This window comes from Malurus melanocephalus, unplaced genomic scaffold (assembly GCF_030028575.1).
Source record: "Malurus melanocephalus ecotype Western Australia unplaced genomic scaffold, MMel_1.1 scaffold_115, whole genome shotgun sequence".
Taxonomy (NCBI): domain Eukaryota; kingdom Metazoa; phylum Chordata; class Aves; order Passeriformes; family Maluridae; genus Malurus; species Malurus melanocephalus.
Genome location: NW_026623347.1, coordinates 1167248 through 1190423, shown reverse-complemented (window position 1 = coordinate 1190423; position 23176 = coordinate 1167248). Strand labels below are relative to the sequence as shown.

General features: G+C 41.4%; 1 protein-coding gene across 1 annotated transcript in view; it reads left to right on the top strand.

Annotated features, from left to right (window-relative positions):
- SDK1 (sidekick cell adhesion molecule 1) overlaps window positions 1-23176 on the top strand; it is a 375512-nt gene that overhangs the window by 262227 nt on the left and 90109 nt on the right. Inside the window, exons 18-22 of the mRNA XM_057369831.1 lie at window positions 6652-6767; window positions 9162-9354; window positions 12314-12412; window positions 16908-17099; window positions 19011-19132. Coding sequence (XP_057225814.1) covers window positions 6652-6767; window positions 9162-9354; window positions 12314-12412; window positions 16908-17099; window positions 19011-19132 — 722 coding nt within the window. The remainder of the gene's footprint in view (window positions 1-6651; window positions 6768-9161; window positions 9355-12313; window positions 12413-16907; window positions 17100-19010; window positions 19133-23176) is intronic.

Here is a 23176-nt window from a genome sequence, read left to right as displayed (position 1 = left end):
TGCTAAGCACTGGACAGTACAAGGGCTCTACTTCATTGGCCATAAAACAATTACCCTGTTTTAAAAACTTGCAGATTTACAGTGCATCAGTTAATTTTCAATCAGCGAAGGATATGTAGTTGTTTGTTAATTGTTACTAGGAGTACATTATARCATGATTAGATACAGTCTGAGGTGTAGGGAGATCTTTAGGAAAAGATTATTCATATGCAACACTAATTAACCACAACAACTAGAGAAGGAACTATCTGTATTTTGTCTTAGGGCATGTGAAGTCTCATAGTTTAGAGGAGCCTAGGCACACTCAACCTCATTCTAGAAGTATTTATAGCAGACCTTGAAATGTTTTTCTTAAAGTCTTCTCCTYGCAGCCAGGATTAATGTTTTCTATCCCACTAAAGGCCCGAGCTCTGCAGAGAATTGGTTTGCACACAGAATTTGAATCCCTTTTGTGATTATGCTTGTAATTCATTACCTTGTTTATTTGCACATTTTAAGCTATCATAGCACCTTAACCTTCCATCTATTAAGGCCCAGGTTTGGACTTCACACTCCTTTTTCTTAAACCCTGTAATTGACTCTAATTTCCCTTGATATTATGTGCWGTTATTATCATCCTTTATTGATTGGCTGTCTGTTGTCATTTATAAGGGTATAAATCCTCTGTTATAAATTAGGTGTAGTCAGTCCTGCATTCATGTTAATCAGCAAGAGTGTTTAGACTGCAGGCCAACCTGCAATGGCCTCTTTGTCTTTATGTAATTCCTCTGTGCTGGGTAAACATAGAAGAAAAACTGGAGATTTCGGATTTATTTCATATTGGTATTTGCTAATAGCTGTTAATAASTGCTTCATGGATGCTGCCATCTCCTTATGAACCTTGCTGGGTTCACCAAAGGCACAGGTCCTGTTTTAAAAAGTTTGAGGCCTCTTTACATTTAGGGCTGAAAAGGAGTCTGGTTGGTATAAATCTAATTTGAAACTGGATTAATATCCAGTCTCTATATCTAAAGTGCTGCTGTCCAAATCTCTGCTCCTTTATATTTATTGCAGTTGGGAAAAGACAGGAAAATCCAGTGGCTGTTTCTTGCTCCAGAATGTCCTTCCTAAACCGAACCAGCAGGAGTAAGAAAAAGCCATGTGTAAAACTGCCTTGTAAATCATATTCTGATTTTAATACGAGCAGAGATAAATGTCAAAGACACACACTCCCATCCATCCCCCTCTCCTACTACCACACCACCACTGCCTCTGCTCTGACACACATTAAATGATGTGAGCTGTGCTGGCAAGAACCTGTCTGTCTGCAGATGAAAAATACCTGCAACACCTCATACTAATCAAGTGTGCAGTGCAGCCAGAGCCTGGGAGGAAATGAACCCCGGGAGCAGATCAACCCATTGGCAGGAGCACATCAGCATATTGGCACCTTTGTCATAGGGGATATTGAGTGGCCCTATAAGCTGTGGATTTATACCAGGAGCTAGTCTATTAATCCCTTATTAGTCCTCTGGCATTGCTTTAGCCACTGAAAACTAATCAGCCACTCTGAGCTCCTCGAAAATCACCAACTTCTTTCCAGGATGCAGCCAAGCTCACGAGGTGCTGAGGGATCTGAACTTGGGGGAAACTGGTGCGTAATGTCAGCCAGATAAAATGTCAGAAAGACTTACTGGCAGAGCACTGAACATCCCAGCACGAGGGTCAGGCAGGTTGACTGTTTCTAAAATCTTGAAAGTCTTTTCAGAGGGATATTCAGCCTCTTCCTTTGATGCTCTGTATATATAGGTCTTTCTTCATCAGAGCTTCTCCAGCTGTTCCCTGCTTTGATGTTACTTTTCACAGGGATTTGTGCCAGCCTTCTGCATCGGGCAATTTTACTTATTTAAACTGTGTCCTGCAGGACTTTTCGTTCCCATATGAAAACCTGAAATTTCCCAATGTGTTTTCATATAAGAATAGCTCTGTGAAGGTATAAACATCTTTCTGTGGTGGCAATATTGTCTCTGCTCTGTACTGTTGGAAGTGTTTACATTTTTCTGCAGGTTGAATTGATAAAACTGCAACTTCCATCTCTTACTCCATGTCAGTCCCTTTTATCTCACTAATGTGAATATTCCTGAACTTCTCTCTCTTTGAACAACTCCCGCCATGCCTTAGATTTAGGCAGGGCAAGGTTTACAAGTAGAGGCACTGCTTCCATTAGCCTCTTCATTGACATTAACCCACTTCTTTTTCTGATTTTAATGCCATATCTTTCTTTGATGCACATCCCAAAAGCCCCTCTTATGTCCCAAACCTCACATATCTCACCGTGTAGTTCAATGTTGTTTTGCTTTCCCTTCTGTGCCGTGCATGGACACCTCTCCAGGCCAGGAAATTCTGAGCAAAAGCCCTTCCTGAATAAAAATCACCAGCTCAGTGAGTCTTGATGGTGGAGAGAAGGATAAAAGCAAGAGGAGTCTGTTCAGCCAGGTCCAAAGCAGCTTCTTCCTCAGGCAATAGGAGATGAATCAGAGAAATGTAGATCACTGAGGTGGAAGTGCCAGAGGAAACCCAGTTAACTGAAAGCTTCCTGCTTTATGTAGGAAATAATCTTGAAAAAGGAACCTGTGGATGCAGAGTGTCACTTTTATCTCAGTGAAAAGATACTTTCCTTAGTTTTTCCTTGGGCTTTCTTGGCAAAAAATATCTTAAAGGCCCTCATTCCCTTCCTGTGGGGAACCTTCCAATAGCCTTGGAGCCCCCATGGCTGCTCCTGCAGAAAGAGGTTGGAGTTGTAGTAGCTGGATTTTTATCTCACTTAGGTGTCATTTGCCCATCCACTGCTTTTGTTTTATTTTTAAATTATTTTACAAGGTGGTGAAATCAGCAATTGTCTCAGTGAGGCCCCTGACCCCTTGCTCTCATACAGAAATAAAATCTTGTCTGTGTGAGAGACTGCAAGAAAGAAAGGAGGTGTTTCCCTGCCGCAAGAAGCCAAACTCATCAGTTGGTGCCAAATCTCACRCTGAATTTAAGAATTCAGATTTTCAGATGTCAAGACTTACAGAGACCACGTTTCCTATGCACCCACTSCAGTTCAGAGCACAGCCCAGAACAYCACTGGGAGCACAGAGAGGASGTTTCACAGGAGGAATTCCAAGGCTCCACATTCCTACTGCTCCCATGGGATGTGCAGCTCAGCACCTCAAGGAACAACCAAATCGTCACACAGAGGAAAACCTGCAGCCCCACAAGACTGCCTGAGACAGGGAAGCTGCCACCTCAAAGGTCAAGAGCTCCAGARGAGCCTTTTTCCCAAGGCTGTGTTGAAGATCTATATTTAGGAGCAGGAGTCGGGTTGTCAGAAACTCAGCAGGATTTACATGCTATTTGCACATGGCTAGAGACAGAATAATTACATGGCCACATGCTTAACCTCAGTGCCTTCCCTCCTCTCAATTATCTTGTCAGTGAAACCCTTTTAATGGTTTTTATCTAGAGTGCTTCCATGACCTTTTCCACTCAGAATGCCGTACATTAACCCGCGGTCCCGGGGGCTGAGCTCTCCGTAGATTTCCAGCCACGTGAACTTTATCAGGAGGAAAGGAACAGTTGGTTGTGTCTGACCAATTTGATCTGCAGTTCTGAGATGACTCCCAGATGGATCTCCACCGTGAGATGGCTTTGGAATGCTTGGAAACGTGATGAAGTACAGGTTTTAAAACTGGGAGTGTAAATACTTGGGGATTACTCTTGAAACACCTGTTTGACATTGGCAGCTTCTGTACAGCTTGACAACAAATTTGTAGGGAGAGGACAGATATCTACCACTAAATTAGAAAATCCTTTGTGCAGACAGTCACWGCTTCAGTAAGTTACTCTCAATGATCTTGGAAAAGTATTGGAGTTTTGAAGTGACCAAAAGGTCAATTCTGCTTCAGTTTCCCTCAAACTTCTTTTCTTTTTTTAAATGCAGAACTGCACTGATACCCGAGGAAGTCTTTAATATCAGGACATAAAAGGAGAATTTTATACTGGCACTTTGAAGTAAATTTGAGATTATAATGCCAATATTTTACTGATTAAAAATATAAAAATGTRTTACATGATGTCTTCTGCAGTATAATTAAGCTTATGCATATCAGATGGACCATGTTCTTTCCATCTTTTAAATGCATTAATTGAGATGCTGATGTTGATTTTTCAATAAAGATATCCAAGGAGGAATTGTGATATAAATCATGATTTCCAACATTGTGAAGGTTTTACGTTCTCTGTTCATAATCTTTATCATTTTTCATATTGCAGCAGGTASTTTCTCTGCTATGATCATATATTCYCATTTCAGGAAATTATCTCCTAATGAACAGAAAATATTTCCCTTTTTAAAAGAAATAACTAATGCATTTGGTTATCCACTTTCCTAAATCTGCAATAAACCTATCCTCAAGTGTTTGCCTGAGCTTTTTTAAAGGCCTGTAAGAACCACAAATGGAAACTTGGACCTTGATGATGCTCAGCTGATTTAGCCTTCGTGACAGGAGGAGATTAATCTATCAGTGATATCCTGGTGACTTTCTGATAACAAACCAACACAAAGACCTGTAACACAATTTTCTTCTGCAGTAACAAATCTCAGGCAGTTGCAATATCTGAATATGCAAATATGCAGCAGAGTAAGAATTTTGACTTTTAAGAAACTTTATGCATGTTAACCATTAATTATACAAGGTACTGCACACAAAAGCAGATTCAAATTTATCTTGTGGCTCTCATAATAAACAGTTTCATCAAGAACATGAATAAGAAAAAACGCATTTAGGGGGGGACGGTAGCCAACGCAACTCATTATGACTGCAGAGCGACTTTAATATTTATGACTGTATCTCAGGATGATTTGGTGAATCTCTTAACTACAAAAACTTTATGATGTCTACAGGTCATTCAGATAATAGTATAACCTTCCAAAAGCACACAGGGAATTATGATACATGGCAGGAAGTAAGGCCCRGATTCTAATGAAAATTTAGAGTACCATCAGATAAACTCTGCTTCCAGAACTCAATAATTATGCATAGTTCATAAATCGTGACATCAAGTTTTAAATTAGGGCAAGAAAGTTCTGACTAATATGCAGMTACTGAGGTTAAAAAAGTGTGCAGAGCGAAGTTGTGGAGCCGTGGCAGAAATCTTCAGGGAATTTCAGTGGCAGAGGGCATGGGAGTGGATGTTCTTGTAATTTCAAACYTGACATCTTTGAGGATTTCTCCATTTTTCTGTGTTGGTATTTCTGGGCTGTGGATGTCTCTGATAGGTGTGTGGTGTCTGCACCACTTCAGAGTAACGCCCCTTTATGTCTCTTCCAAACAAATCTAACTTTTGGTGGAAAAGGRGGCAGTTTTGCATTTTTGAACTTCTTTCCTTCGTTTCTTCTCCACACAAAGACTCATCTTCCAAAGAGTAGTTTGAAACTTTAAAAGTTCCTGCCCTGTTTTTGAAAAGTGTGGAGGAAAGCACCATTTCTCAGTGGGAATTGTGGATACTCCTTAAAAGCACAGATCRTTGGGCTTTGGTAGAAATTTTCCCTTGGAAGCAGAGGGAACAAAGCCTTCCAGGCTTCAAAACCACTTGTGGATAGTTCTTCTTTCATAGAATACAAATGCACATGGCTGTCAATAGTAATATTTTTGAAGCGTTATTAAGCTTATTTTATAGGATTTAAAGTGTCTTAGTCCATATTTTTTTGTACTCAGATAGCAGTTTTCTCCTTAAAATTACTATAAGCTTGATAATTTCAGAAAARAAGACCTGTCTATTAATATTCTTCCCTCTGAGAACTATAGAAATGACATCTCAAAGCAGTAAGTCGAAGAAATTGCTTGGAATGAGACATTATATTAAATGGTGAAATATTTAAGTGYTATTTTTTTGTTTGAAGGCAGCATGCCTTTATGTTCCATGCTTTCTTTTGTATTGAGAAAACATCTGTCTAATTAAATCCTTGGCATAAAATGTTTATGCAACTTTTTAGTAGATTAGAGGATGTATTGGCTCAGGATATATATAATCAATTCAATATACATGAATGCATATCATATCAAGATAAAATGAGAACATCTCCCAATTCCCAAGGAAAATCTTTATTGCATGTGCTATGACTGGTCCTAATTCTTTAAGCAGCAGTAAATAATAAACAGATGCTTTTGCCAGATTATAATTCACAATTAGAACCTTAATTGTGCGAACTCCGTGTTTTGTTGTCAGATCTGGGGAATTGAGCAGCATTAAAGGACTCAAGAAATTTCTCTCAGAAACTCTTCATTCTCTGTGCAYTCATGGATAACTGAAAGATCTGTGCTCACCTATCCTTACATAGCTCCTGCCTSGAGTCTTTCTGAGAAACTCATCTGCAGGATAATAAAGCTGCAGAAACCATTCCTTCTCCTCCCCTTGAAGGAATCTCCAACACAGGATGAGAAATTAACCCAATTACCCAGCTTTCCAAATCACTGCTGTTTCACAGGAAGTGCATCCCTCTCTCAAGGCTGTTATTACTCCGTGACTTGCGAGTGACACTCAGTGGGTTCTGTGTTAATTTTTCTCTTTTTCCCCTCATTCCCTCTCCTCTCTGATTTATTTTGTTCCCTCTCTGCTGCCTGGGAGCAGTGCCCACAGCTCCACCTCAGAACGTTCAGGTTGAAGCCGTGAATTCCACAACCATCCAATTCTTCTGGAACCCTCCACCCCAGCAGTTCATCAACGGCATTAACCAAGGATACAAGGTGAGTAAAAACTTCATGTAATCTCTGCCTTACCAGCCCATGTATAAACCAAAATTCCAGCCTGATAACCTCTGAATCTCCAAAGTGACTCTGTGCTTTCAGGGGTATCTTACATGGCTAAAATAAAGAGATAAATGAGTAGTTGTTGCTCCTAACACAGCTTGGAGCGGCCTGATCTACTGAAGTTGTCCCTGCAGGACATGGCAGGGGTTGGAACTGGATGATCTTCAAAGTCCCTTCCAACCCAACCATTCTGTGATTCTAATATTTGCAATTTATGTAAGTTCTGGAAAGGGAATGTGTCATAGCCTAGAAGTCCTTCTGCCTTTGTCATTTTCCTGGAGAGTTTCCAAAGCCGGAAAGCAAATCCATGTCAGTTTGGAAAGTCACCACAGGAGACGTGTCATTGTGCCACCAAAAACCAACCTTGAGGTTTCTGTTTATGCTAATGCAGAATCACCATTCATTTCACTGGGAACCAAGGCATCACAATGAATATTTGCCTTGACTTTCCCACTGGGATGATTTGGGAAATATGAGGATTTACTAATCAGGGAATATCTGTTACAGGGCACAGAGCAGAGAGTGCTGCTCACACTCTGGAGAGTGAAAACACTTTTGGAGTTCAGTGGACTGCAGTGCATTATAATTTTCTGGTCCAAGCACAGTGAGCCCAGATTTGCAAAAGTCTTATTTCAGATTTTTTTTCTCTGTTGTATTTAGAGTTTCAGTCTAAGGATGCTTCATCTCATCACATAGCTGCCTCTAATTTATGTTTCCATTTCTTCAGCAATGGTATAAAATAAGCACAATTGTAATTTTTATCWGTCAGCGACCAATGAAAACTTCTGAAATTATCAAAATTGTGATTTCTTTGATTGCAGTAGATTGCCTCAGCTTTACCGAAGACTGTGTGATATCATTTCTACTTATTTCTACAAAGTAACTTTGTGTATCATTTATTCATTTCTAGTAGTGAAAGCCAGGCCTTTGCCTTTCTTAAGGATTAAACCAAATGTTTCCCTTAACTGACAAAATTGTTCATCTGTTTTTTCTGCAAGTTTCCTCGTGAACATGTAATGAAATGCACTCAAAAAAGAGTTCAGTCCTCCAAAGTTGTAAATGCCAATTGTAATCCACAGAGGTGATTTAGAAAAGAAAATAAAACTTACTATCCTCTTCAACCATTTTACACTTTTATCTTTTCTTTGAAATTTATTTGCATTTCAATAAGTTGTAAAGTGCACCTTCTCAAATATGAAATACTCCTAACGAAATTACTCCTAATAGTTCCCTAACTGTGCTTTCTGATTATCAGAGACTCTAGACAYTGGCAAAATGTGTCAAATATGGCTTATTAATTTCAGGTATCTAGTCATGTTTATGAGCCTGAAATCAATACAAGGAGCACGATTTACACAGGTACTGAGTYAGGCCTGGAATTTTAACATTCTCCTGTAAGCCGCATGATAAGGACTTTTGGACAAAATAAAAATTTCATCAACAGTTTCCAGCTTTAGACCCCTAAGCCTTTAAGGCGATTTCAAAAATTGCTTCAAAATTTCAAAGTMATTTGCCAAAAAAATGAATTTTTTAAGTCCTCATTTAGGTACCTACACACGAGGTATTGCACTCTCAGAGATATTGATCTCCCAGAACATCCACTGAGATGAATGAAACCTGGAAGACTGAGCTCCTCTGACAAGCACCCTATTTTAAATGCATGAAAATGTCTTTCGGAGTCTAACTTTTGGGACTCAGGTGCTGAAAATTGTAGTAATCATCTTTACAACCATTTTCCATTCTTTCTGTAGTTCCAGAACCGCTTGAATCATTTACAGTGTGGATGTCCCCAGTCCACTGAGCTTTGTAATGCTCCCAGCCTGTGAGGCAGGGATGCTCACTGGGGTGCTGGGTGGGGTCTGGGAGGGGAAGGAGTGGGGGTGTGTCCCCATTTATTTCCCTCTGATCCCAATAACTTCCCCAGACAGGGGATCTTTAAAGAAAATAAGATAAAGCATTTATGTCAGAGTAGCACTAAAAGCACTTTTTTTTTCCCCTCAGCTTCCTTTCAGCTGCAGAGACTGGCCGGGCTGATGAGAGAAAAGGCTCATGTCATCTGAATAATAATAATTTTCCATAATTKTGGCATTGCTCAGTAGCAGCCAGGGAGAATTGCAGTATTGGTGTAGCCCCATCAGCAGTGAGTGTTACAGACATGCCCCCAGTATCGCAGCGCTGTATCCATCTGTTCGGCATCAGCGCTGACAGGAGTTTAACAGCATTGCAAAGGGTTCTTTGCAATCAGATTAAGATGGTTTTGGCAGCCAAGCGCACGCTGATTCCAAACAGACACAACTTCTAATGARACTCATCCGTGTTTAAATTTCCCAGCTCCTGGCGTGGCCGGTGGATGCTCCAGAGAGCGTCACTGTGGTCACCATCGCTCCGGATTTCCACGGCGTCCACAGCGGCTGCATCACCAACCTGAAGAAATTCACCACCTACTACACCTCAGTGCTGTGCTTCACCACCCCGGGGGACGGCCCTCGGAGCCCTCCCCAGCTCCTGCGCACCCTGGAAGACAGTGAGTACCCGAATTTTTAAATTGCTGTGCTTCAAATTTGACCTCTGGTTCACAGACCCTTTGCAATCTCTTCTCAAGTGACCTCATGTCAGATGAAGACCTCAGCCAGTTTTCCATGGATATTCTTTTAGCCCATGGCAAATATGTGATTTTTTTTTTTCATTGTGGACTAAACCTGGATGATTTTTTTTTTTATATTGATGATTAGCTGAGAGCTCCRTGGTCTGGTTCAGCCAACACACAATGCATTGTTTATGTCTGCGAATCCTTGTGCTCTTAAATCCGTGTTCAGGCACCCAAAAAAATATGAATTGATCTTAGGAACTGAGCACTGGAACTTCCTGTGGAGGTCAATGATTAATTTATGATGGTTTCCTGCTGTTATTCAATATATTGAAGATGTCTGTATCTGTATTATATTGCAAGTGTTTGTGTGAAAGAACCAGGATCACAACAAGGCAGTACCTTTCATTCTGAAGAACTGGAGGCAGGRTGAAATAAAATCAGGAGGATGGTTTCACATATAAATTATTTCCTGCATCAGAAGAAGGTTTGGTGTCTGTGGCCTCTTGTTTTCTCCAGACATATTTGGGCCTAACAAATGCAGGTTTTGTCTGATGCAGATAAATTGCAGTGGCCCTCACAGCCGACTGTGTCCACAGTGATCTTGGCTCTGGCCAGTGCTTTGGGAGCATCACAAGCACTGCTGCACATCTGCAGGTTCAAACCATAATAGAAAGTGTCTAATTCATCCATTAAGATATTGTTTTCAGAAATACTGCTGTGCCTTAATAGGGATCCTTTAGGTTAGTCGGTGTTCCCATAAAGAAGAATCTGGTCACCATTAACATTCACAGGAGTGAGGCTCAAAGTGCTAATCCCATTTTTCACGAGACACTTTTGAAGGAACCTGGAGATAATTGCTTTCCCATGGTTTTTCCTGTTATGGTTGGTCTCCTCTATGTGCTAGAACTGTGCCTGAAGAGCAGGCTGCAGACTTAAAGCAGAAGTGGGAATTTAAGTACCAGAAATCTGTGAGAGCTGCTCATCTGAAATCCAGCTTGTGTCCTGGGGTGAAAGCACGAGAAATGTGCAGCAGGTTCCTGTGTGCACTATCAGCTTTTTTGCCCATTTTCCTAAGGAAACAAAGCTTTAGCCAGTGACGATTTGTAAACGTGTTTTTTGGCTGAGTTCATTTGTCTTCTCCCTCCAAGCAYTGTTGAACCCTGTGGTCAATCTCAGTGAGTGCAGAAGGGTAAGAAACTAAAGACACAAAACTCCTTGGATTTCACAAAAATTAAACAACTGGGAAAAGGAAAAAGACAATTAATATTTCTGCTGAAGGAAAGGCTGCATAAATTAACCTTATATGCATTCCACAAAGTGGGAGAAGGGGCAGAGTCACTGTCCTGTCTCATTGAGATTGTTTTGGAAATGTTTGGCTCACACAACATTCTAAACACAACAAAATCCCATCAGGAAACATCAACCAAGAGAGAGCCAGATTTGTCTTTTCTAGATAATCTGAGACATTTCTTGGTGTGTCCAGCTGTATGCTGCAGGCAGCCTTGGCAGGAGAGATGGGCAGGATTTATTTATTTATTTATTAATCCTTCAGATTTGCTTCCCTGGGTTTTCACAGTGATGGAGAAATTTCATGCAGGATGGTTTAATATGTCTTGGTGGAGAATTTGTTGAATCTGAGTTGCTTCAGGGTTTATATGGTGGGGAAAAAAGATTCAAAAGGCCTGTCCTTCATGATCACAGGTGATAATTTTCTCTCTGTATAGCCAAGTTAGGCAATGCTTTAGAAAAACGGGGTGTTGGTCAAATAAAAGCTGACATCCAGTCAGAAGTGTCCTGGCCTGGCCTGGAGTCRCCTCCACCTGATGGCATTAAAATTGGGCTGCACCTGCAAGGGCGGACAGGAGCAAAGCTTTGTGACTGTGTGGTTTCCATGTCTGCAGATCCGTGGTCCCACACAGTGCATCATTCCATGCTCTTGTTGGGCATTCCTGGGATCGCTGTTGGATCAGCAGTTCTTCTGTAGTGATTTGACTACTGGGTACTGCAGAATGGATTTGGAAATCTTCCTCACCGGGACTGCAGAATTGCAAATGGGAGTGTAGCTGACCTACTGGCAGGGTTTGGACTCTTTTTGTCATAGCTGGAGGGGAATGAGAGACTGGACTAAATTGAAGAGGAAACAAAACATGAAATTGCAGAGGAGAAATTGCCAACTGATGTCAGTGGAGCTGGAGGATACTCGGGCAGGGATCCAATGACACAAGCACAGTGAATATAAAGTGAACAAAACCTCCTTTTTCCAGTACATCGATTGAGGACAGAGCAGCATTTGGATCAAAAATCAGTCAGGTTGTCTTCCTTGAAGATCAAAATTGAGGGAGGATGGCATATTCTTGACAGTCATTCCATTTTATGCTCTTTCATTGCACACTGGGGACYTGAAATTTTTAAGAGCTCTTGAGCTACATCATAAAAACGCTTTAAAAAAGTTTCACACACTTGTATTCATTTTACAGAAGACAGTTGCCATTATGTTGGACATTTTAGAGTTGTTTTGAGGGAATTTATCCAASCAGTGGCTTGTGACTCTGCCCTTGCTGTGACCTTGCATAGGGAAAAGGCTCTTTGCAAGTGAGGGGATTGCTATTGGTGTTGCTGCACAGGAGATTGCAGGTGAACACCTCACAGGTATCCTTGAGGGAAAACAGAAAATGCTGTCAGATCTCCACACAGCTGGGATGACAACTGGGTGAAATAATTGACATGATGATGGCCGGCATGTTTCTTCCCACCTTGCACTGTCCTCTCACCAATTTCAGCCTCCCTTGGCCCTGGCTCAGGGTTGCATTTCTCCATCCCTAACCTTGCCTTGGGAATTAAATCACAGTTAAGTGGGTTCACCTATTAACAGCTTCCCCTTTCTGATTTCCAGAGCCAGGAGCAGTGGGACACCTGAGTTTCACCGAGATTCTGGACACCTCGCTCAAGGTCAGCTGGCAAGAACCTGTAGAGAAAAATGGCATCATCACAGGTATSAGCTGCTCTCTCTGTTTTTATTTGTTTAATTCTGTGTGTGTGGGGTGGGATGTGTTGTTGCAGTGAAAAGCTGTTTGTGTACTGCAGCATTTAGGGAGAATTTGGGCTATTGCTGATTTCCTGGCCCCTCCTCTGGGTAATTGAGATGTCACCAGGGAGTGTTGCACGAAGTACAGCTCCAATTACTGGCAGCTCATGATTGTGGTCACTRGAAAGGCAGTTTGTGTTAGAATTCAGCTCCCCACAGGGTTTCTGGTCTTGTTAAATCTTCCATGACCTCCACCTGCATTACTGAATTTTTGGAAATTTGTGAGACCGTTCTTGGCCTTTGCCCCAAGGGTGGGGGGTCCCTACGTGGGGGTCCCCACAGCTGCAAAATCAGGATTGGCTGTGCTGAATTTTGCAATCAAAACCAAGCCTGAAATCAGTAGAATCCTTCATCTGTGATCAAGTGGTCTGGCTGTGGGCTGCACGACAGAATTTGCATGTCATTACTTAATCTGCTATAAACCATCACAAGGGTTCAGAACTCTCTTGTTTCCCTTTGATGAGGCTGCCATTTGACAAGCTATTTATCTATTTACTGTATGCCACCGTACACACAACAGCAGCAACTTCATTATWTTTCATAAAGGAAGCTATAAATACTTGAGGAAACCTCTAGTTCTTATCAACAGAGGCAATATTGTTTTCAGATGGAAAACTATTGCGGTTGAACAGGATGGACATTCCATTTAACAAAGGCTTTCAAGGTTTTGAAGCACAAAAAAAAGCTCCCAGATTTTAAATTACTGGAGGTAGTTGGGAAGGGAGAAAATCATTTCACGTGGATCAAAGTATTTTGGGTCTTGAGCATTAAAATGTTAAATTTTTTTTTTAATTGTGTTGCATTTTAGGGATTAAAAAAACCAGATTTTCTGACCCTTGACCATTGAAATGTATCAGTCTAATTTCCTGAAGCATTTTAACTTTGACACGTGTCATTATTGGGATAGGATTTCCCTTGTTAGTGTGTCTGTGCCATGCACTGTTTGTATCTGTGTGTTCTGAGCTGTTTGCAGTGGGTATGGACTCCTCATGCAAATCATCCTCCTGCCTCTCCACCAAGGAAACCTCCCTGAAATATGCACTGATTTAAGTGGTTTGAGAATAGAAACTAATGACTACTAAAAGCAGAGCACTATTGATTCAGTGAGTATGGCCAAAGCCTTTCAAGTCCAAGTGCTTAAATTTAGGAACCTCCATCCAGGATGATGTAATACGGATCCTTATTAAACATCAGGTAGCAGCTCTGTGCTTGGTATTGCAGAATTACTTCACTAAAAACAAACTGCTCCCTCCCAGAACGAGTGAAACATGGTGGAACCAAACAATGGGCTGCRTTATATTTGGGGTGAATTGTTTTGGAAAGAATTAACTGAGGAAATTCTCTTATTCAGGACAAAACACCAGTGTGAAAACGCCCAGCAGAGTTTATAAGGAAAAAGAAACCTGCTTAATGATGCAAATTGCATTTGGGATAGGAGAACGGCAAAATTGTTCATGCCCTGAGCGTCTCAAAGGTTTAGAGAGGGCTGCTTGGAGAYCTTAGTGCTCAGGGAGGCAATTATTCATCATTTCTGCTCATTGATGTCTTTACTGCACCTTCTTGTTCCTTGCACGGGTGCTGGGAGGAGGGAAGCACGGAGAGGGTGCCCRGCAGCCAACCTGCTCTGGGAAATTGCCCATTACTCTTGCTGTAAATCTCAGTATCTTCCTCGTTCCCTCAGTAAACATTGATTTATGAGGATCTGGATGTGGATGGACAGTTTGTGATTGGGTGTAGTGCTCTCGTGTAGAGAATTTACTCCACATCAACAGAAAATTATTTCTGAAACTCCTCTGGTCATTAGTTCCTGTTAGGCAGCGTTTTGTGGAGTGCCAGAGCGTGGGGGAAGGATCTGTGGCACCTTCCCTGTCCTCACTCACACCAGAGCCAGAGGAAACCCTCTGGAAAATCTGTCTGCCCTCCCCACGCCTGTTTCTGGCAGAGATCACATCAGTAACACAKGGAGCGTGTTCTCAGCAGCCACACGGTCCAGAATCCTGCCCCTCTGCCAGTCACTGGGGCTCAAATGTTACTTGGGGGTGCAGTTGTTGCTGTTCCTTTCCTTCAGCATTTTTTTCCTGTGTTTGTTATGCCTGATTRCGTTTGGCTTCGTGTCTGCTTGCTGTGTATGTACAGATTTTCTGTTCTCATCTTTTATATGACTGGAATTTAACTATACATTGGGGACTGAAATCCCYGACAGTAAATGTTGCCTCTTTTCTTTTTCTTCAATTTACACAGAAACTCAGGACATTTTTTTCTGGTGAATGTCTTTTTTTTGCTTTTTTCAAAAAATAAATACATAGGGACTATGTGCCTAATGGGCGGGAAAGCTGGGTCTCATCCTGTGGTCACAAGGGAGAAGAGATAAAATGTCCAAAGAATAATCACTAACATTTGATGTATAACCTAAGCTTATCCAGATGGGAGACGAGATATCTCAATCACTGAAGATTGCCTGGTGCATGCTGAATGACACTTTCTATTGTCAGTAAGCAACAAATGGATGGAGGGAGCATTAAAAGTCCCCTGCTTATCTTGCTCCGGTTATTTATTGTCTGGAACAGACTGCACCCACAGCTCTTGAAAGAAAAGGGTGTTTGTGATGGTCCTTCTGTTTGCAGCTCCTTCATGCCTCTCCACCGAGCACCAAATGCTGGGGACTGTCAGCCCCCACCTTTCTGCTCATCCTCTGTTAATTCAGGCAACAGAGTCCTTAAATTTTGTCAAAATCTTCCTACAGGTTACAATCCCATCTGTGCTGCATCAACTCTGCTCTGGCAAATGATTCTTAATCCTTTCCAGAGAGAATCAAAACACTGCAATGTTTCCAAGACRTCGGTAAATTACTGAGTTAATTAATTCCCACTCACTTATTTAAAACTGGTTCCAGATGAGCGTTCAGGAGCTTTTTGCCTTTCCCCTCTGTAGGGCAAAGTCAGAGGAGCATTTGTGGTGTAGCTGGAATTGTTGAAGCATCACTTCCCTTTATCGCTGCCCCCTCACCTGAAACATAATTAGTGACTGYGTGAGCACACTGAGCCCATTTTCATGCAAAATCAGGTTAAGATGAATCTCTGTCAGTGATGGCAGCTCACAAGAGAGGACGGAGAACATCTCTCACCTCTCAAACTCCTTCAGACATATTTGTCTCACCATGCTCTTAGCTCAGGAGATGACGCCTTCTTGATGATTAATACCATGAGGGATTTTGCTACGTCAATTCAGATATGTTAATCAGCTTATCATGTCTTTTTATTTTTTAAAAAATTGRGGGGAAAAAAAGCCTCAAGCCCACCAACTGGTCTGAATTCTTCRTCTTAGATGATGGGAACAGGAACCCAGTAGGGAGTTTCTCTAGCCAGTTTGCCTCGTGCATGGTTCACTCAGTGGGATTCCTTTCTGTTAGTCCTTTTCACTCACTTCAATTTCACAGGCATTCAAGAGCTATGTGTATTTTTTTTTTTCACCTCTGAGTCAAATCACAAAGAAAGCTGCAATCAAGCAAACTTTTCAGACAGGCTCTCTGGGGACTGGCACAGCGAGGTTCACATGGGTTCAAATGAGAATAAAGTGGGACTGGGCAGGAGGAGGACGAGCAGATTCGGAGGTAAAATTGAGCGAATCAGACAGTGGAAAGTTTCAAAAGTTCTTGGAAGGCAAGTGGTTATCAAAGAGATAAAAAGGAAAACCTGGATATGATAGAAGAATAATATGGAGGTCAGGGCAGGTGCAGCTTTGGACAATGCATTGGCTCCAAGATGGTTTTGAAAGAAAGGATAATGATTCACCCTGCTGAAGGATTTGTGCAAGGAACAAGCGGTGGGGAGTAGAGGTTTTTCAGTTCCTAGAAGATTCCCACAATGTTCCTTCCTGATTGTTACTGTCAGATTTCCAAGTATTTCTAGACAGACAGCAGTGAAGGTTACTTCAGCCTGCAAAGGGAGGAGCCCGGCTAAGCACAGAGAGATTTCTAATTAGATATTCCAGTAGGTGTTATATTTTCCAGTGTTTTTTCCTATTTGATTCAAAGAGCTCACAGAATGCAAGTTCAGTTTTGTGGCAGGTTATCCCCACATTTCCAGGCCGTTTTAGAGCAAGCRTAGAAAAAAAAAAGGCAGAGTGTTGAGACCTCATGTCGTCCTGATAGGAAGATGATGCCTCATAGGGTGCCTGCATCAATTGTTTATTGGAAATAACAACATTAGAAAAATGCTTGTGTGTTTTAGCTGGTGTTTACTTCAAGGAGAGTTTTCTTCTGTTTATGAAAGTGACCACAAGGAGCGGAATAAGGAACAAGGATCCAGCACTGACCGCAGGCACGCCCAGGGAATTCTCTGGGTTGCTGTATGGGCGCTGGCAGGAGAGCTGTGTCMCCTGACCTGTGGTGCTCATTTTGCAGGGTACCAGATCTCCTGGGAGGTGTACGGCAGGAACGAGTCCCGCCTGGCCCGCACCCTGTCCAACAGCACCCTGGAGTACAAGATCACGGGGCTGTCRTCCCTCACCACCTACACCATCGAGGTGGCCGCCGTCACCGCCCAGGGCAGCGGCTGGGTCACCTCCTCCACCATCTCCTCTGGAGTGCCCCCAGGTTGGTGAACCTGCAGGAAACAAAACAAAATGTGCTGGTTTTTTATGCTTTTGTGTTCCRAAGGTCACAGGTTACGTCAGTTCAGCAGTAATAAAAATTATTTTATTTGTAAAGCGTTGAAATTCTTCCTGGAAATTAAATTTGATTTTTGGAACAGACTGAAATGTTAACGTGGAGACATTTGCAGTTTGAAATTTCCAGGAAGCTGAGGCTGTTTAATACAAACACAAAAAAAATTTGTAGGTATGACAATGGAATGGACAAAGTAATAAAGTGGATACAATACTGAATCTCTTGACATTTACAAAATGACATCAGAATGGAGTCTGAATCAATTCATAAGGTGTTGCTTTGGGGGAAGAAATAGAGTTTGGGTGATATTAAAGGGGAAAGGATTTTCCTTGTGCAAGTAGTATAGCTTATGTCAACTATGAGTGTTTCCCTTGTACAGTGAAACTAAAATCTTATTTACAAGAATTTGAAGTTGTGCCTGATAAAAGATTTGGGAGGAGGCAGTTCTGTCCCACATTGTCTGAGTTACCATTCGGGCACCTGTACATTTCCCCTTTTTGTACTTTGTTTTTAAAATTTTACACTCTGCCTCATCCAGTACAAAAAGCAAACTGAACACCCAATTCACACCTCAAATAAGCAGTTTCAGTTAATATATTGGKTATAGAAGTAGAATTTTCTGAAGTGGAGCAGTTATTGTTCATCACCGAGGGAATCTAGCTTTTCCTYCTCAAGTATTTTTGAACTTTTCTGTATGTCCTAAAGTACATTTGCCCTTCTTTTCCCTAATCATAGGTAATTGTGACAAGCTGTAGACTGGATCAATGCCATGATATCTGATGGCAGCATGCCTGCCAGATTAACAGCATTATCCCACTTGGGCAGGGTTMGTTTATCGATCCTGGTTCCCACAAATGTGAAGTAAAAACCAAGAAATGCTGGGTATTGTTGCATACTTGAAATAGGTGCCAAAAACCTGCCCATTTTTGGCTTGTTGCATTTGCACAGAGTGCAGCRTTTTCATAAAATTACRRAATGGTTTGGGTTGGAAGGGACCCGAAAGATAATTTAGCTCCAACCCCCTGCCATGGTCAGGGACACCTTCCACTAGATAATTACTGATGATAATAGTTATTTCCATTTGTTATAARTGCAGGTAAGCATTGAGAATTTATTCTAAACATTTGGTATTTAATCTCTTTCCTGGATTTGCTTTTGTTGTTACTTCAGATGATATTAAAAATGTAAGTGCCACTGTAATTTTGACTGATGGGAGGCAAAAATATGATTGAAACTGCAGATTTTTCCTTGCAGGAGGCCACCCTCTTCATTTACTACAGGAATTAAAAAAAAAAAAAAAAAACAAATCCTCTACTTTATTCAGACATCAGAAATACCCTGGAAAACCCAGCTATTATAGGTCAATATAAGTATACTACCCAAAACTTTGAGTATTTTTTAAATTATTAGTTGTATGTCCTCTAATATTTTAACTATTTATTAATTTTTTTTWATTTTAATWCATAAAAATTATTGTCACTTWATTYTGGGGAAACAGAAGTACAGTGTAATTAGGTAACTTGGCAGACCTGGAGCTGGGAAGTGCCTTCCCCCCAGGACCAAMAGGTTTTGTTCATTAGGAAGCTTCTCTACAATAGCACCTGTGATTCTGTAAATGGGCTCTTTCTTTTCTCATTTGATCTGTAACGATGTGGTGCAGAAATAGCAATGYTGTGTGTGATACTCTGCCAAAAAGAAAAGAAAAATAAGCACAATTGGGGCAAAAAGAGCACTTTTCTCTGTGGTTTTTTGTGTTGGACACTGAATCTCAGCTTATGTTACTGGGTCCTAGATGAAGAGTTTTACTTTTTTTTTCACTTTACTTTTCTGTTTCTCCAGAACTTCCAGGTGCTCCCACCAACCTGGTGATTTCCAACATCAGCCCTCGCTCTGCCACACTTCAGTTCCGCCCAGGATAYGATGGCAAAACCTCCATCTCCAAGTGGATCGTGGAAGGCCAGGTATGGYCCTGACAAAATTCTCTGAATGAAGTTTCTGAGAGGGTAAAAACAGCCTGACTAATGACCTGCTGTTGGGATTTCTGTTTTTGTTTAGCTTTGGACCAGAGCTCCTCTGTAAATGGCCTGGGGTAGCTGTCCAGCGGGGTTCTGGGGATGTTGGGAGTTTGAGAGGCTCAGCTGAGAAATTTCTGTGTCAGCCAGGGAGAAAAGGGTCAGATGAATGCTGGAACTTCTGTTCAAAGGAACAAGAGAAAAATGTGATATATTATATATATATATATGTTTTTGAGAATGCTTATCCTTTAAATAATTCACGTGGGTTTTTGTAAAGCTGATTCRTTTATGTTCAGAAGAACACCATAAACAGCACACACAGCAGAGCTTTTGTCCATCCATTTATTTTAGGAAGGATTTGAAACTTGTGTTTAGGTTCTRTGAGGTGTCTTTTCAAAAGTTGGGAATTATTATCTCATAAGATTCAGAAGTATAGGAAGAATTGCACTGAGCAGTAAAGATATCATTATTCATGAAATTGAGTGTATTTTTCTATCTTGTAATGGAATACACCCAGGTTCTCTATCCAGGCCTCTAGATATGAATAGGATGAATTCTCTTCTTCATCAGTTTTAAACAATATCCCTCTTTCTGCTGTCATTATGCCTTGGAGGAGTTATATATTCCTCATTTGTTCTCCTGACAGATGAGCTTTGCTTCTCCCTTTCCACCCACAGATCTTTATAAATAATATAATCTGTTTTTAAGACCAAATGTTGGACTTCTTAAATCACCGTCACCACTTAGACATGTTGATACAATCGCTTCACTTGGTAATGAGATTGTTGTGAACAAGTTGGTGCATTTTGTGCCATTTATATCCACATTATGGCATATTACAGAATTAAACACCAAAATCCAATAATATGGTGGCTTAGCACATTCTGAGGAGCATTTTCCTGCTGGAACACCACATCACTATTGCTAGGAAATTGTTAATTCAGTGAGTGRCAGAATGCTGCTGAAGTGAAGCAAATTTGGATGCTTTAAAACTGCAGTGATAATTACCATGAAGTTCATCTGCATCCTTGAGAGCCCTGGGTACAAACAGTGGTTTGAGCAGTCCTCGGTGTGCAGGGAGGGAAGGGAAGGTCTYGTTCACAAACTCTCACCAATATCTCATGCATTTCTAGAAAAGTCCAGGGCTTCATGGTTCTGATAGATTGAGGAATTATTTGCTCCTTTTGGGGAAGGACAGCCAAGTCCTTGTGGAGTCTGGGCAGTGCTTTTAACCACAGCAGCCCTGTGAGTTTCTCCTGCACCTCATTTCACTGCTCAGCTTCAGCACAACAAGAAATGTTGCTCCTAAGGGCTTTCAGGAAAAAATAAAACTTCTTGCTCACCTGATTTTCATGAATCAGTTCAGGTGTGCAGAGAAATTGGTGAGTCCTTAAGGATATAGCAAATCCTGTTTCCAGGATGACAGCTGCATATAATCCTTTGTTCACAGCCCCTTTCTGCCAGCAGTCCTTTCAAACTCTTTCTCTCTGAAAGTGCAATTTCACAGCACTTTCAGCCAATCTAAACCAGAGCTCTCSTTGTCCTGCTCCTGTTCCCTCTCCCCATCCCACTTTCCAAGGCTTTTGTCCTCCTGCCTCCTCTGTGCAGTGACACAGGATCAGACCCRGAGCTGCTGCGAGCTTTGATCCCACCAAGAACAAATGAGTTTCAAACAGATCAACTCTGCAGAGGCTGTGTGTGATCAAAACATCCCTGTGAGGGGAAGGGTGTGAACATGGCACTGGGAACAGAGATAGGGGCAAGTCCACCTTTCAAAGAGCCCCAAACTTTTGCCAAATTGCTGTCAGTGACCCCCCAGTCTCCATTTCTGCCTTTCATGTGGTCTGTTCTAAACTGGGATATGTCCGTGCTGGGGTGCAGGCTGCTGTTGCAACATCTGTATTTTCAGATGGACAACCATAATTGCTCCCTAGGACTGCGTTGGATTGAAGGCCAGTGGCTGTGCAATACTGAAATGGAGGGAGGRTTTTTGTCCTTCTGGAACTTTCATTCACTGACCCATGTACAGCTTTTAATAGCAGTGTTAAGTGTTTCATGCCTTGGCATTAAATTAAAAGCCACTTAAGGGGTGGTTTTTCACATTCTGATTTTAAAGCTGATGGCATTGCCAAGGGACAGGATGACATTTAGCTATAAAACACTAATCTGTGAGTTGGGCACTTCATCTGAGTCCCTCCCCCTCTGTAAGCTGGGCAAAACCTTTGCTTTGGACATCCCTGACAATTCTGACTCTTCYCTCCCATCTCTACTGGGAATGTTCCTTTCACTCTCAATGTCTGAGTCCTTGCAGACAAAATTCAGCTGTTTTATATTCACACACACAACCAACCTGCCACCAACGTGTTTTTCTTCTTTGTTCYTTTATTTGGCAGAAAGCTTCCTTGGTGAGGGCAGGTCTAGAAAACRTTCCAAGTGCTCCAGCTTGGCTGAGAGCCATTTTTGAAGTCTGATMCTTCATGAACAATTTGGATGAGAAACACAGCTGGGAATTCCAGCTGACGTGAAATTTTGTGCATCTGGCCTTGGTTTCTGCTTTTTGTGCCTGGGTGTAAATTCATGGGAGCCACTGTGGAACTAATTCTCAATTATGTCAATGAACATGAGAGGAGATCAAGTCTTTAAGAGTTTAATATTGGTAGATACTGAAATATCAAGCGTTAAAAATCCCATTTCTGTGTTTCTAGTGAAGGTACAGTCTGTACCTTTGAAGGGATTTTTTTAAAATCACTAGATTGTTTCTTTTCCATTTTTTTTATCTRGACTCAGGACTGGAGGWAGCTGGATTTCCAAACAGAGAACTACAAAAATAAACCAATACCATTTAAAAAAACCTTTTTTTTTTYCCTATTRCACAGAGTATAATCTAAAGAGAAGAGGCTCAAATGTAATATAAAGGTTCTACTGACACTTGTTCTGAGGGACCAGCAGTCCCCCTGCCTCATGGCATTGACACTCACAGGTAACTTGTTCCTCCATCGAGAATTTCAGTAAWTCCTTCCAGCCATCCTGTCCTCTCAGATTCAGTTTGAGGATATATTGCAGACACATTTTTCAGCAATTTTCAGCCAGGGATGACTACGAATCCCTGCTGGTGTTCGTGTAGTTTCATGTTTGCACTCTGTGCCTGTTGCAATCCAGTTTCTTATTTTTCTTGTGTTAGATTTTTCCTGGGGTTTTGTCAGGAGAAGTGCATAAATGGATCATAAAATGATTTGGGTTGGTAGAGACCTTGAGGATCATCCASTTCCAACCATCCTGACTGTGCCTTGGAGGGTGCTCTGTCCATACTATGGAGCTGATTGCAAAATTTGAGATAACTTCTGCCCAGTTTGGTGTGTTTTTGTGGTGATTAGCATTATTTGGAGGCAGCAGAAGACATGCAGAATGGTTGAAAACCATTTCTGAAGAGGTATCACATTTCCTGGAGCCATAAATGTATGGGCTATTACGGAGAGTTTTTGCTTAAAGCCTTTCTGCTGTTTTTAGAGAGATTTTTGTATGAATGTCATGGTGAGMAGGAGCAGAGTTTCAAAGTGGTAAAACCTTTAAAGTATTATCTCTGTGTTCCCTCCTAAAGCTGTGAGTTGGGAAAGAAGCTGCAAGTTTTACCATGAATTTGTCTGGTTTTGTGGRTGAAGTCAGTGACCCAGATAGGATTCATCCATTGCACCAGGTGATTCTCTCGGTGTCGTTTGCACTTCGGAGCTGGTAAATAAAGTGTCTGAAACTCTGACAGTTTTATGCCTTTGACAATCTCTAAATCAAAAATGGCTGAATCGATGTAAGGATTTAGCAAGAAAAAAAATTGCACCCRGGCTGACATCCCGTGAACCGAATTTCTCCCAGAGCGATTTCAAATGTGTGAGTTATGGACCTCTAAAATGAAAACTCTTGACACATCTTGAACTATAGTAGGACACAGGGTACCTCTATAATGTACAAAAGCGTGGTGATTTCCTTTTCTGCAGT